The following is a 15,000-nucleotide window of genomic DNA, read 5'->3' on the forward strand; positions in this document are numbered from 1 at the left end:
GGTTCATGAGCAGTAAGGGTTGGTGAGGAGGTTCATGAAGCAGTAAGGTGGTGTGGTGGTCATGAAGCAGTAAGGGTGGTGTGGTGGTTCATGAAGCAGTAAGGGTGGTGGTTCATGAAGCAGTAAGGGTGGTGTGGTGGTTCATGAAGCAGTAAGGGTGGTGTGTGGTTCATGAAGCAGTAAGGGTGGTGTGGTGGTTCATGAAGCAGTAAGGGTGGTGGTTCATGAAGCAGTAAGGGTGGTGTGGTGGTTCATGAAGCAGTAAGGGTGGTGTGGTGGTTCATGAAGCAGTAAGGGTGGTGTGGTGGTTCATGAAGCAGTAAGGGTGGTGTGGTGGTTCATGAAGCAGTAAGGGTGGTGTGGTGGTTCATGAAGCAGTAAGGGTGGTGTGGTGGTTCATGAAGCAGTAAGGGTGGTGTGGTGGTTCATGAAGCAGTAAGGGTGGTGTGGTGGTTCATGAAGCAGTAAGGGTGGTGTGGTGGTTCATGAAGCAGTAAGGGTGGTGTGGTGGTTCATGAAGCAGTAAGGGTGGTGTGGTGGTTCATGAAGCAGTAAGGGTGGTGTGGTGGTTCATGAAGCAGTAAGGGTGGTGTGGTGGTTCATGAAGCAGTAAGGGTGGTGTGGTGTTCATGAAGCAGTAAGGGTGGTGGTGTTCATGAAGCAGTAAGGGTGGTGGTGGTTCATGAAGCAGTAAGGGTGGTGTGGTGGTTCATGAAGCAGTAAGGGTGGTGTGGTGGTTCATGAAGCAGTAAGGGTGGTGTGTGGTTCATGAAGCAGTAAGGGGTGGTGTGGTTCATGAAGCAGTAAGGGTGGTGTGGTGGTTCATGAAGCAGTAAGGGTGGTGTGGTGGTTCATGAAGCAGTAAGGGTGGTGTGGTGGTTCATGAAGCAGTAAGGGTGGTGGGTTCATGAAGCAGTAAGGGTGGTGTGGTGGTTCATGAAGCAGTAAGGGTGGTGTGGTGGTTCATGAAGCAGTAAGGGTGGTGTGGTGGTTCATGAAGCAGTAAGGGTGGTGTGGTGGTTCATGAAGCAGTAAGGTGGTGTGGTGGTTCATGAAGCAGTAAGGGTGGTGTGGTGGTTCATGAAGCAGTAAGGTGTGGTGTGGTGGTTCATGAAGCAGTAAGGGTGGTGTGGTGGTTCATGAAGCAGTAAGGGTGGTGTGGTGGTTCATGAAGCAGTAAGGGTGGTGGTTCATGAAGCAGTAAGGGGTGGTGGTTCATGAAGCAGTAAGGGTGGTGTGGTGGTTCATGAAGCAGTAAGGGTGGTGTGGTGGTTCATGAAGCAGTAAGGGTTGGTGGTTCATGAAGCAGTAAGGGTGGTGTGGTGGTTCATGAAGCAGTAAGGGTGGTGTGGTGGTTCATGAAGCAGTAAGGGTGGTGGTTCATGAAGCAGTAAGGGTGGTGTGGTGGTTCATGAAGCAGTAAGGTGGTGTGGTGGTTCATGAAGCAGTAAGGGTGGTGGTTCATGAAGCAGTAAGGGTGGTTGGTTCATGAAGCAGTAAGGTGGTGTGGTGGTTCATGAAGCAGTAAGGGTGGTGTGGTGGTTCATGAAGCAGTAAGGGGGTGGTGGTTCATGAAGCAGTAAGGGTGGTGTGGTGGTTCATGAAGCAGTAAGGGTGGTGTGGTGGTTCATGAAGCAGTAAGGGTGGTGTGGTGGTTCATGAAGCAGTAAGGGTGTGGTGGTTCATGAAGCAGTAAGGGTGGTGTGGTGGTTCATGAAGCAGTAAGGGTGGTGTGTGGTGCAGTAAGGGTGTGTGGTTCATGAAGCAGTAAGGGTGGTGTGGTGGTTCATGAAGCAGTAAGGGTGGTGTGGTGGTTCATGAAGCAGTAAGGGTGGTGTGGTGGTTCATGAAGCAGTAAGGGGTGTGGTGGTTCATGAAGCAGTAAGGGTGGTGGTGGTTCATGAAGCAGTAAGGGTGGTGTGGTGGTTCATGAAGCAGTAAGGGTGGTGTGGTGTTCATGAAGCAGTAAGGGTGGTGTGGTGGTTCATGAAGCAGTAAGGGTGGTGTGGTGGTTCATGAAGCAGTAAGGGTGGTGTGGTGGTTCATGAAGCAGTAAGGGTGGTGTGGTGGTTCATGAAGCAGTAAGGGTGGTGTGGTGGTTCATGAAGCAGTAAGGGTGGTGTGGTGGTTCATGAAGCAGTAAGGGTGGTGTGGTGGTTCATGAAGCAGTAAGGGTGGTGTGGTGGTTCATGAAGCAGTAAGGGTGGTGTGGTGGTTCATGAAGCAGTAAGGGTGGTGTGGTGGTTCATGAAGCAGTAAGGGTGGTGTGGTGGTTCATGAAGCAGTAAGGGTGGTGTGGTGGTTCATGAAGCAGTAAGGTGGTGTGGTGGTTCATGAAGCAGTAAGGGTGGTGTGGTGGTTCATGAAGCAGTAAGGGTGGTGTGGTGGTTCATGAAGCAGTAAGGGTGGTGTGGTGGTTCATGAAGCAGTAAGGGTGGTGTGGTGGTTCATGAAGCAGTAAGGGTGGTGGTTCATGAAGCAGTAAGGGTGGTGTGGTGGTTCATGAAGCAGTAAGGGTGGTGTGGTGGTTCATGAAGCAGTAAGGGTGGTGTGGTGGTTCATGAAGCAGTAAGGTGGTGTGGTGGTTCATGAAGCAGTAAGGGTGGTGGTTCATGAAGCAGTAAGGGGGTGTGGTGGTTCATGAAGCAGTAAGGGTGGTGTGGTGGTTCATGAAGCAGTAAGGGTGGTGGTTCATGAAGCAGTAAGGGTGTGTGGTGGTTCATGAAGCAGTAAGGGTGGTGGTTCATGAAGCAGTAAGGGTGGTGTGGTGGTTCATGAAGCAGTAAGGGTGGTGTGGTGGTTCATGAAGCAGTAAGGGTGGTGTGGTGGTTCATGAAGCAGTAAGGGTGTGTGGTTCATGAAGCAGTAAGGGTGGTGTGGTGGTTCATGAAGCAGTAAGGGTGGTGGTTCATGAAGCAGTAAGGGTGGTGTGGTGGTTCATGAAGCAGTAAGGGTGGTGTGGTGGTTCATGAAGCAGTAAGGGTGGTGTGGTGGTTCATGAAGCAGTAAGGGTGGTGTGGTGGTTCATGAAGCAGTAAGGGTGGTGTGGTGGTTCATGAAGCAGTAAGGGTGGTGTGGTGGTTCATGAAGCAGTAAGGGTGGTGTGGTGGTTCATGAAGCAGTAAGGGTGGTGTGGTGGTTCATGAAGCAGTAAGGGTGGTGTGGTGGTTCATGAAGCAGTAAGGGTGGTGTGGTGGTTCATGAAGCAGTAAGGGTGGTGGTTCATGAAGCAGTAAGGGTGGTGTGGTGGTTCATGAAGCAGTAAGGTGGTGTGGTGGTTCATGAAGCAGTAAGGGTGGTGTGGTGGTTCATGAAGCAGTAAGGGTGGTGTGGTGGTTCATGAAGCAGTAAGGGTGGTGTGGTGGTTCATGAAGCAGTAAGGGTGGTGTGGTGGTTCATGAAGCAGTAAGGGTGGTGTGGTGGTTCATGAAGCAGTAAGGGTGGTGTGGTGGTTCATGAAGCAGTGAGGGTGGTGTGGTGGTTCATGAAGCAGTAAGGGTGGTGTGGTGGTTCATGAAGCAGTAAGGGTGGTGTGGTGGTTCATGAAGCAGTAAGGGTGGTGGTTCATGAAGCAGTAAGGGTGGTGTGGTGGTTCATGAAGCAGTAAGGGTGGTGTGGTGGTTCAGGAAGCAGTAAGGGTGGTGTGGTGGTTCATGAAGCAGTAAGGGTGGTGTGGTGGTTCATGAAGCAGTAAGGGTGGTGGTTCATGAAGCAGTAAGGGTGGTGTGGTGGTTCATGAAGCAGTAAGGGTGGTGTGGTGGTTCATGAAGCAGTAAGGGTGGGTGTGGTGGTTCATGAAGCAGTAAGGGTGGTGGTTCATGAAGCAGTAAGGGTGGTGTGGTGGTTCATGAAGCAGTAAGGGTGGGTGTGGGGGGTTCATGAAGCAGTAAGGTGGTGTGGTGGTTCATGAAGCAGTAAGGGTGGTGTGGTGGTTCATGAAGCAGTAAGGGTGGTGTGGTGGTTCATGAAGCAGTAAGGGTGGTGTGGTGGTTCATGAAGCAGTAAGGTGGTGTGGTGGTTCATGAAGCAGTAAGGTGGTGTGGTGGTTCATGAAGCAGTAAGGGTGGTGTGGTGGTTCATGAAGCAGTAAGGGTGGTGTGGTGGTTCATGAAGCAGTAAGGGTGGGTGTGGGGGGGGTGGACTCCTCCCTACCTGTGTGAGGTGAGCACCACAGCCCGGCCCTCCTTGGTGACACTGAGGATGCAGTTCCAGAGGAAGCGCTTGGCCTTGGGGTCCATGCCGGTGGTGGGCTCGTCCTGCCAACACACTCAGTGATGAACACAACTGGACACAGCAGGATAGCACACACACACACACACACACGCACACGCACACGCGCGCGCACACACACACACACACACACACACACACACACACACACACACACACACACACACACACACACACACACACACACACACACACACACACACACACACACACACACACACACACACACACAGCTGGTTGTGATGCTCACCAGGAAGATAACCGGCGGAGCCCCGATGAGGGAGATGGCGGTGGACAGCTTCCTCTTGTTGCCTCCGCTGTAGCCGCCAGCCTCTCTCTCAGCGTACTGGGTCAACCCTAGCTTCTTCACCCCCCACTGAGCCACCTGGGGAGGGGGAGAGGAGCTCTGTTAGCCAGCACTACACCTGGGGAGGGGGAGAGGAGCTCTGTTAGCCAGCACTACACCTGGGGAGGGGGAGAGGAGCTGTTAGCCAGCACTACACCTGGGGAGGGGGAGAGGAGCTCTGTTAGCCAGCACTACACCTGGGGAGGGGGAGATGAGCTCTGTTAGCCAGCACTACACCTGGGGAGGGGGAGAGGAGCTCTGTTAGCCAGCACTACACCTGGGGAGGGGGAGAGAAGCTCTGTTAGCCAGCACTACACCTGGGGAGGGGGAGAGGAGCTGTTAGCCAGCACTACACCTGGGGAGGGGGAGAGGAGCTGTTAGCCAGCACTACACCTGGGGAGGGGGAGAGGAGCTCTGTTAGCCAGCACTACACCTGGGGAGGGGGAGAGGAGCTGTTAGCCAGCACTACACCTGGGGAGGGGGAGAGGAGCTCTGTTAGCCAGCACTACACCTGGGGAGGGGGAGAGGAGCTCTGTTAGCCAGCACTACACCTGGGGAGGGGGAGAGGAGCTCTGTTAGCCAGCACTACACCTGGGGAGGGGGAGAGGAGCTCTGTTAGCCAGCACTACACCTGGGGAGGGGGAGAGGAGCTGTTAGCCAGCACTACACCTGGGGAGGGGGAGAGGAGCTGTTAGCCAGCACTACACCTGGGGAGGGGGAGAGGAGCTCTGTTAGCCAGCACTACACCTGGGGAGGGGGAGAGGAGCTGTTAGCCAGCACTACACCTGGGGAGGGGGAGAGGAGCTCTGTTAGCCAGCACTACACCTGGGGAGGGGGAGAGGAGCTCTGTTAGCCAGCACTACACCTGGGGAGGGGGAGAGGAGCTCTGTTAGCCAGCACTACACCTGGGGAGGGGGAGAGGAGCTCTGTTAGCCAGCACTACACCTGGGGAGGGGGAGAGGAGCTGTTAGCCAGCACTACACCTGGGGAGGGGGGAGAGAAGCTCTGTTAGCCAGCACTACACCTGGGGAGGGGGAGAGAAGCTCTGTTAGCCAGCACTACACCTGGGGAGGGGGAGAGGAGCTCTGTTAGCCAGCACTACACCTGGGGAGGGGGGGAGGAGCTGTTAGCCAGCACTACACCTGGGGAGGGGGAGAGGAGCTGTTAGCCAGCACTACACCTGGGGAGGGGGAGAGAAGCTGTTAGCCAGCACTACACCTGGGGAGGGGGAGAGGAGCTCTGTTAGCCAGCACTACACCTGGGGAGGGGGAGAGGAGCTCTGTTAGCCAGCACTACACCTGGGGAGGGGGAGAGGAGCTGTTAGCCAGCACTACACCTGGGGAGGGGGAGAGGAGCTGTTAGCCAGCACTACACCTGGGGAGGGGGAGAGGAGCTCTGTTAGCCAGCACTACACCTGGGGAGGGGGAGAGGAGCTGTTAGCCAGCACTACACCTGGGGAGGGGGAGAGGAGCTCTGTTAGCCAGCACTACACCTGGGGAGGGGGAGAGAAGCTCTGTTAGCCAGCACTACACCTGGGGAGGGGGAGAGGAGCTCTGTTAGCCAGCACTACACCTGGGGAGGGGGAGAGGAGCTCTGTTAGCCAGCACTACACCTGGGGAGGGGGAGAGGAGCTGTTAGCCAGCACTACACCTGGGGAGGGGGAGAGGAGCTGTTAGCCAGCACTACACCTGGGGAGGGGGAGAGGAGCTCTGTTAGCCAGCACTACACCTGGGGAGGGGGAGAGGAGCTCTGTTAGCCAGCACTACACCTGGGGAGGGGGAGAGGAGCTGTTAGCCAACACTACACCTGGGGAGGGGGAGAGGAGCTCTGTTAGCCAGCACTACACCTGGGGAGGGGGAGAGGAGCTCTGTTAGCCAGCACTACACCTGGGGAGGGGGAGAGGAGCTGTTAGCCAGCACTACACCTGGGGAGGGGGGGAGGAGCTGTTAGCCAGCACTACACCTGGGGAGGGGGAGAGGAGCTCTGTTAGCCAGCACTACACCTGGGGAGGGGGGGAGGAGCTGTTAGCCAGCACTACACCTGGGGAGGGGGAGAGGAGCTGTTAGCCAGCACTACACCTGGGGAGGGGGAGAGAAGCTGCTAGCCAGCACTACACCTGGGGAGGGGGAGAGGAGCTCTGTTAGCCAGCACTACACCTGGGGAGGGGGAGAGGAGCTCTGTTAGCCAGCACTACACCTGGGGAGGGGGAGAGGAGCTGTTAGCCAGCACTACACCTGGGGAGGGGGAGAGGAGCTGTTAGCCAGCACTACACCTGGGGAGGGGGAGAGGAGCTCTGTTAGCCAGCACTACACCTGGGGAGGGGGAGAGAAGCTCTGTTAGCCAGCACTACACCTGGGGAGGGGGAGAGGAGCTCTGTTAGCCAGCACTACACCTGGGGAGGGGGAGAGGAGCTCTGTTAGCCAGCACTACACCTGGGGAGGGGGAGAGGAGCTGTTAGCCAGCACTACACCTGGGGAGGGGGAGAGGAGCTCTGTTAGCCAGCACTACACCTGGGGAGGGGGAGAGGAGCTCTGTTAGCCAGCACTACACCTGGGGAGGGGGAGAGGAGCTGTTAGCCAACACTACACCTGGGGAGGGGGAGAGGAGCTCTGTTAGCCAGCACTACACCTGGGGAGGGGGAGAGGAGCTCTGTTAGCCAGCACTACACCTGGGGAGGGGGAGAGGAGCTCTGTTAGCCAGCACTACACCTGGGGAGGGGGGAGAGGAGCTGTTAGCCAGCACTACACCTGGGGAGGGGGAGAGGAGCTCTGTTAGCCAGCACTACACCTGGGGAGGGGGAGAGAAGCTGTTAGCCAGCACTACACCTGGGGAGGGGGAGAGGAGCTCTGTTAGCCAGCACTACACCTGGGGAGGGGGAGAGGAGCTGTTAGCCAGCACTACACCTGGGGAGGGGGAGAGGAGCTCTGTTAGCCAGCACTACACCTGGGGAGGGGGAGAGGAGCTCTGTTAGCCAGCACTACACCTGGGGAGGGGGAGAGGAGCTCTGTTAGCCAGCACTACACCTGGGGAGGGGGAGAGGAGCTCTGTTAGCCAGCACTACACCTGGGGAGGGGGAGAGGAGCTCTGTTAGCCAGCACTACACCTGGGGAGGGGGAGAGGAGCTCTGTTAGCCAGCACTACACCTGGGGAGGGGGGAGAGGAGCTGTTAGCCAGCACTACACCTGGGGAGGGGGGGAGGAGCTGTTAGCCAGCACTACTACCAGGGCTGGACCATATGGAGAGAAAAACTAATATCACCACATTCAGAACAGTTTTCCTGGTTGAATGATTGGAATCGCAATTGTCGTTGGATTGAACCCGAAATGTGTTTTGACATGAGACGGGCCTAACCTAAGCGACAGTGAGGGAGGTAGAGCGGTCGTCTGGTAATCGGACGGTTCCCGGTTAGATTCCCGCTCCTCCCGGGCAGTGCACTGAATTGTCCTTGAGCAAGACACTTAACCCCTAATTGCTCCCGATGAGCAGGTTGGCACCTTCCACGGTCGCCTCTGCCATCGGTGAGTGAATGTGTGAGTGAATGGGTCAAATGTTGTAAAACTAAATTGTAAAGCGCTTTTAGATAAAAGTACTATATACAGGGACTTCCGGTATGAGAGCAGACGGGTAACACACGTGCGATAGAGCTCCTGGTCAAATGAGTGAAAAAACGGATAAAAAAAGACCCGAAAAGTAATTAAAAAGGAAAATGCTCACGAGAAGTAAGGAAGAGACAACGATTGTGAAGGAAATAGAAATGGAGAACATACGAGAAGGAGAGAATTTGAAGAAACAGAATCCCCGAAGCGAAGCCGAGAAAAGCCAGGCGAAAGAAGGGGGAGGTACCGCTGAGGCAGACACGGTAATGCCAGGATGGGCCGTGAACATGCAGGCCGGGAAAACTGAACACGGACACGATAAGGAATGATATTGGGAAGCTACGGGAGGAATTGAAGAAGGAACAGGAGGACTTCAGAGGTGAAATGAATACAGAAATCAAAAGGGTGGAGGAGAAGATGGCGGAACAGGACAGAAACGTGACCGAGTTACAGACTAGGACGTCACACGCGGAGGAATGGAACACGGAGATACACGAGGTATTAACATGTGTGATTCAGAAACAAGAACAGATGGAGACAAAGATGTCGGACATGGAGGGGAGGTCACGGAGAAATAACATCAGAATATGGGGACTGAAAGAAGGAGTCGAAGGGGAATCGGTGATCCAATATGTGGAAGAGCTTATCAAGGAACAAATGAAGGAGACGGGACTGGAAAAAATGGAGATACAGAGGGCCCACAGGGCGTTGGCTCCGAGACCACAACCGGACAGACCTCCGAGGGCGGTGATTATTAACTTTCTAAGATTCGAGGTTAAGGAATTGGTACTCAGAACCGCGTGGACCAAGAAGATTGAAATCGAAGGGAAAAGACTATCATTTGATCACGACTACTCGACAGCGGTAGCGATAACACGCAGGTCCTACGCGGGACTGAAGAAAACCCTGAAAGAAAACGGAATGAGATTCCAGTCACCCATGACCTCGCTAAGGATTCACTGGGAGGAAGGGGCGGCGATGTACGCGACGGCACGAGAAGCGGAGCGAGAGATGAGACGGCGAGGGATGAGGATGTCGGAGGACGGAGAAGGAAGGAGGCGGGAGGAACAGACGCGGAGCCTGCAACAGAGATTGGAAGGAGCCCGCAGGTGGATCAGAGTGGGAGACCGAAACCGGAGAGAGGAGAGAGGAGGAGGCGGAGGTGAAACGTGACGGAGCGAGGACGGAGACGGATGAGGAGGCCAGACGGAGAGGAGGCGGGAGGAGGCGAACGGATGAGTACACGCACAAGAGATTGAAAAAACTATTCAAATAGAGACAAAGTATAGAAACTGAAATAACATATGCATAAGCACACATTCCCAGGTAGAGGCAGGATATAGAAATGAACGTAACGTATACATGGACACATAATACACAAGCTGATGGAGGAAATAAATGGAAATATAACTAGGTTTGATAGGCGAGACACAGAACATACCGAAACAGATACATAGACACATGCTGTGAGCAACACAGTTGGGAGGGATTAAGGGGATAAATGGACATCACATAGAAAATAGAGGAGAGGAAAAGAAAATAATAAGGGGTACACGGGAGACACCGCACACGGATATGGGAGGAAGGAGGGACAATGAAACATATGAGTCACATTGAGAGGGACCAAGAAAAGAGGGTCTTTGATCAAAAGGAAGGACAGAGCGCTTTTGACCAGGAGCTCAAAAGCAAAAAAAAAAACAGTAAGAAAGCTGGACAAATATGACGAGCGATTGGGGGCAAGGGTTTCAAACCCCCAAGCCGTCAGGAGGGGGCCCCTCGTTAGGAGGGCAATTACCCCTCACCCACCAGCAGGGGACAGGGGGGGACACAGGGACCCCCCGAACGCCTTGGGAGCACTTTATGTAAAGTTTATGTTTTTTATTTATGTTAATCACTATATGTATTCGGTGAAGAGAGCGGAGGCTCCAACCGGAGGGGGGAATGAGTGTGACATGGGGGGGACTGACAGACGAAAGAAGAAGAAAGATGACAAGGGTTAAAGGTATAAAAATGATGTCGTTAAACGTTAATGGAATGAATAATGCGATAAAAAGGGGCAAAGTGATGTTGAAATGTAAAAAAAGTGAGATGGAAGTGATTTTTCTGCAGGAGACACATTTGGTAGCACAGGGTCATGAGAAACTGAAGAGATTTGGATATGAAAATGCATACTATAGTTCCTTTGAACAAAACCCGAGGAGAGGAGTAATCACGTTAATCAAAAACACAGTCAAATTTGAATTGATCAAGGAAGTAAGAGACAAGGAGGGAAGGTTTGTTCTGGTGAAGGGGAAAATGGAGGGCCAAATGGTTACGTTAGTAAATGTTTATGCACCCCCAGAGAGTGAGAGGGATTTATATGAGACCATTTTTGACATGATAGTGATGGAACTAGAAGGGATATTGATATGTACGGGAGATTTTAACGTAGTACTGAATCACGACCTAGACACCACGAGTACTAGAAAAGGACGGGCGCCCATCAGTAGATATATGAATATTCAGATGACGGAAATGGGAATTACAGACGTTTGGAGGGAGATGCACGCCATGGACAGGGAATACACACATTACTCACACCCACACGTGACATATGCGAGAATAGACTACTTTTTGATGACGACGGGGGACAGTTACAGGGCACGGGAGAGCAGTATAGGAGTAGCGGACATATCGGATCACAGTGCCATATATCTGACAGTAGATCTAGAAGGGAGACGGAGGAACACGATTTGGAGACTAAATGTAGGAATATTAAATAACAAAGGGGTGGTGAGTCAGATCAAGGAGGAGATAGCCAGATATAAGGAAGAAAATGACAACGGGGCGGTAGACCCGAACATTCTATGGGACACACTGAAGGTAGTGATAAGGGGGAAATTGATGGAAAAAACAGCAATGCTGAAGAAGGCCAGAACGGAGACATATCACAATCTGATAGGGAAGCTGAAGAAGCTAGAGGGGAGACACCAGATATCAAAAGAACAGGAAACGCTCGGAGAAATCAAAGAAGTAAAGGCCAGGATAAATAGGGAATTATTGACGGAAATAGAAAAGAAAGCGAGGTTCATGAAACAAACGTACTATGAAGGGGGACCAAAAGCGACCAGACTGTTGGCTAGGAGAATTAGAACGCAACAGAAGTTGAACACGATACACACAATAAGGGATACAAAGACTAATGAAATATTGAGGGACCCAGCTGAAATAGAGAGGACATTTAGAGAATACTATGAGAAATTATACACACAGCCAAAAGCAGCGGGAGAAGAGGAAATAGAAACATATCTGGAGAAGCTAGAGTTACCATCGATAGGGAAAGAACAGAATGAAGAATTAAATAAAATAATTACGGAACAAGAACTGGAAGATGCAATTAGTAGAGCTAAAAACAACAAGTCTCCGGGGAGCGACGGATTCCCATCGGAATTCTACAAGACATTTAGAACTGAATTAGCACCCATGTTAGGGGCGGCGTTCAGACACACGATGGAAGAGGGGAAAATGCCCCCCTCGTGGAAGGAAGCCATAATCACCACGATACCGAAGGAAGGGAAGGATAGGGAATTATGTAGTAGTTTCAGACCTGTGTCCATACTCAACGTAGATTACAAGATGTATACATCTATAATATCAAAAAGATTTGAGACGTTTATGCCAGACATTATAGATGAAGATCAAACTGGATTTATTAAAGGGAGACAGACACAGGACAACGTGAGAAAGACATTACACATAGTAGAGGAGATACAAAAACAAGGGGGTAGCGCGGTACTGATTAGCCTAGATGCAGAAAAAGCGTTCGACAGTGTGAGCTGGACATTTTTATATAAAACATTGATGAGGTTCGGACTGAACGAGAGGGCGATGAAGATGATCAAGGCGCTATATCAAGAACCGACAGCGAGGGTTAAGGTGAATGGCAGCTTGACGGATAGAATCAGATTAGAGAGGGCTACCAGACAGGGATGTTGTCTCTCACCGACGCTCTTCGCCGTTTTCATAGAACCACTGGCACAACTGATCAGACAGACCGAGGACATCAAGGGAGTAAGGATAAAGGGAACGGAATATAAACTAGGCCTATTTGCAGACGACGTGATAGTATACATGAGGCAACCAGAAAAGAGCTTCCCGGCACTGATGGATCTACTGAAGGAATATGGCCACTACTCAGGATACAAACTAAACGTGACAAAGACACAGACCTTAGCATGGAACTATTCTCCAACGACGGAAATCAGAGAACAGTACGGGATAAGATGGGACATGGACAAGATTAAATACTTAGGGGTGAACATCACGAGAGGAGTGGAGAAACTGTTTGAGGCGAATTATACACAGATAAATCAGAACATAAAGAGAGACCTAGAGAGATGGACAGTAATGCCCTTGGACTTCAATTCAAGAATAGAGGTCATTAAAATGAACATACTATCAAGGTTACTGTACCTATTCCAGTCACTACCGATACAAATACCACAGAATCAATTCAGGGAGTGGGACAGACTGATATCGAGGTTCATATGGGCGGGGAGAAGACCACGGGTCAGATATAAAACACTACAACTACCAAAGGAAGAGGGAGGGATGGCAGTACCCAGCCTACAAGATTATTACTATGCAGCACAACTGAGAGCAGTGACGTGCTGGTGTAATGACAGATATGAGGCAAGATGGAAAGACATTGAAAAAGAAGGGGAGGGATACAAGGTACAAGCTCTGGTGGGGGATAGGGAACTATTTAAAGAAAAAGAGGGACTATTAGATCCAATCACCAAATGCACCTTGACCATATGGAACAGAGTAGTAAAAACACACAAATTGGAGAAGCAGTCAGGGGTCCTGAGATGGGTAGCACATGACAAGAGATTCAAACCAGGGAGGTTAGACCATGGATTCAGAAGGTGGGAGAGGGGGGGGGGCAACAGCAATATGCAAAATGATAGAGAAGGGAGAAATGCAGACACTACAAAAATTAAAGGAGAAATTTGGACTAGAAAACAGGGACCACTTCAGATATCTACAGGTTAGAGACTACTACAACAAAGAAATAAGGGGGGCCAAAGACGAGGAACAGAATGGAATAATAAAGATGATAGTATGGGCATACGAAGGGGGGCAAGGAAGAGTAATATCAGCAATATACCGGTCTATAATGAACAGCAAGGGACACACGACCGATTATATAAGGGAGAAATGGGAGAGAGAGCTAGAGATAGAAATAACAGGGAAGGAATGGGGGAACATATGTGAGGTACAACATTCAACAACAGGATCGAGAATATGGAAAGAATTTGGATGGAAAAACATAATCAGATTCTTTATAACCCCAGAGCTGAAGGGAAAATATGCACCAACACAAAAAGCATGCTGGAGGATGTGTGGGAAGGAGGGGGCAAATCACACGCACATATTCTGGGGATGTCAGAAGCTGAAGGGGTATTGGGAGGAGATAGGGGAAGCAATGATCAGAATATTAGGATACGGGCTACCACAAACAGGACTGGTGCTTTACTTAGGAGACCTGACACACGAGGGAATACAAGGGGGGGACAAATATTTAATAAAGATAATGTTGATAGCGGCCAGAAAAGCAATAACGAGACTGTGGTACAAGGAAGACCCACCGACAATAGCACAATGGGTAGGAATAGTGGAAGAGATACAGGATATGGAGAGGATAACACACATGCTGAGGTTACAGGAAGAGAAATTTGGGGAAAGATGGGGAAAGTGGGGGGATTATAAAAGGAACGAGAACGACATCACAGAGGAAGAACCAAATGCAACACAAGAGAGCGAAGGGTAAAGGAGGAAAGATGTTCAAGGAGGGTCTATGAACCCATGTCACACACCTGTACTTTAGTTAATATTTTCTATTTTGTTTTTGGGATATTACAAGTGCTGAATGCTTTTATACCTTATTATTTATGTCTGTTTAACGGTGTGATATTAAATATTCAGGGATGAGGTGGTTTGTGTATGGGTGAACCAAAAGGCAAAGTGAAAGTTAATAAACAAGAGAAAAAAAAAAGAAAGGACGAAGGAGAAGGGAAGAAAGAAGCTCAAGGAGGGTCTCTGGACCCAGATCACACATACAAACCTTAGTCAGCATTTATCGTCTTTGAGTAGGAATTACCTGTTTATGCCTGTTTAAGGGAGATACACAATCAACCTTTATATCAAATACCTAGAAAACAACAGTAGGGGAACCAGACAACTAACCATGTGATACCCATGTAAATATTTATGTGCACTGTTTTTTCTTTTTGTTTTTATTGTGATGCTAGTTTCTTCATTTTTTATTATTTATTTTTTGTAAGTGCTGTCTGTCTAAATAACTGTTAATAAAAAATTTAAGTTTAAAAAAAAAAAAAAGTACTATATACGTAAATGCACCATTTACCATTCATTTTTATTTACCTGCTATACACATTTCTGGGGGATGATCTTTGGGGTGTTACTTGTTCTCTTGTTGTACCTTGGCCACAGTGTCCTCTGGCACCCCCCGGAGGCGGGCGTAGAACTCCAGGTGCTCCCGACCCGTCAGCAGGTCACTGATTGCGTCAAACTGGGGGCAGTATCCCATCAGCTGGTGCACCCTCTCCAGCTCCGTGAGCACACTGCAGGGGGTGATGGAGCGGACAGATCAGTGTCCACTAGGGGGCTGTTTACCGAACAGTAACCCTAACCCTAACCCTGGTGCACCCTCTCCAGCTCTGTGAGCACACTGCAGGGGGTGATGGAGCGGACAGATCAGTGTCCACTAGGGGGCTGTTTACCGAACAGTAACCCTAACCCTAACCCTGGTGCACCCTCTCCAGC

At 50.8% G+C, this 15,000-nt stretch overlaps 1 protein-coding gene across 1 annotated transcript in view; it reads right to left on the reverse strand.

Annotated features, from left to right (window-relative positions):
* abca7 (ATP-binding cassette, sub-family A (ABC1), member 7) overlaps nucleotides 1-15,000 on the reverse strand; it is a gene marked incomplete at its 3' end in the record, with an annotated part of 264,520 nt that overhangs the window by 10,354 nt on the left and 239,166 nt on the right. The window contains 3 exon segments of the mRNA XM_084318477.1: nucleotides 4,153-4,256; nucleotides 4,481-4,615; nucleotides 14,657-14,798. Coding sequence (XP_084174603.1) covers nucleotides 4,153-4,256; nucleotides 4,481-4,615; nucleotides 14,657-14,798 — 381 coding nt within the window.

Source organism: Notolepis coatsorum (genome assembly GCF_963971535.1).
Source record: "Notolepis coatsorum genome assembly, chromosome: 7".
Classification (NCBI taxonomy): Eukaryota; Metazoa; Chordata; class Actinopteri; order Aulopiformes; family Paralepididae; genus Notolepis; species Notolepis coatsorum.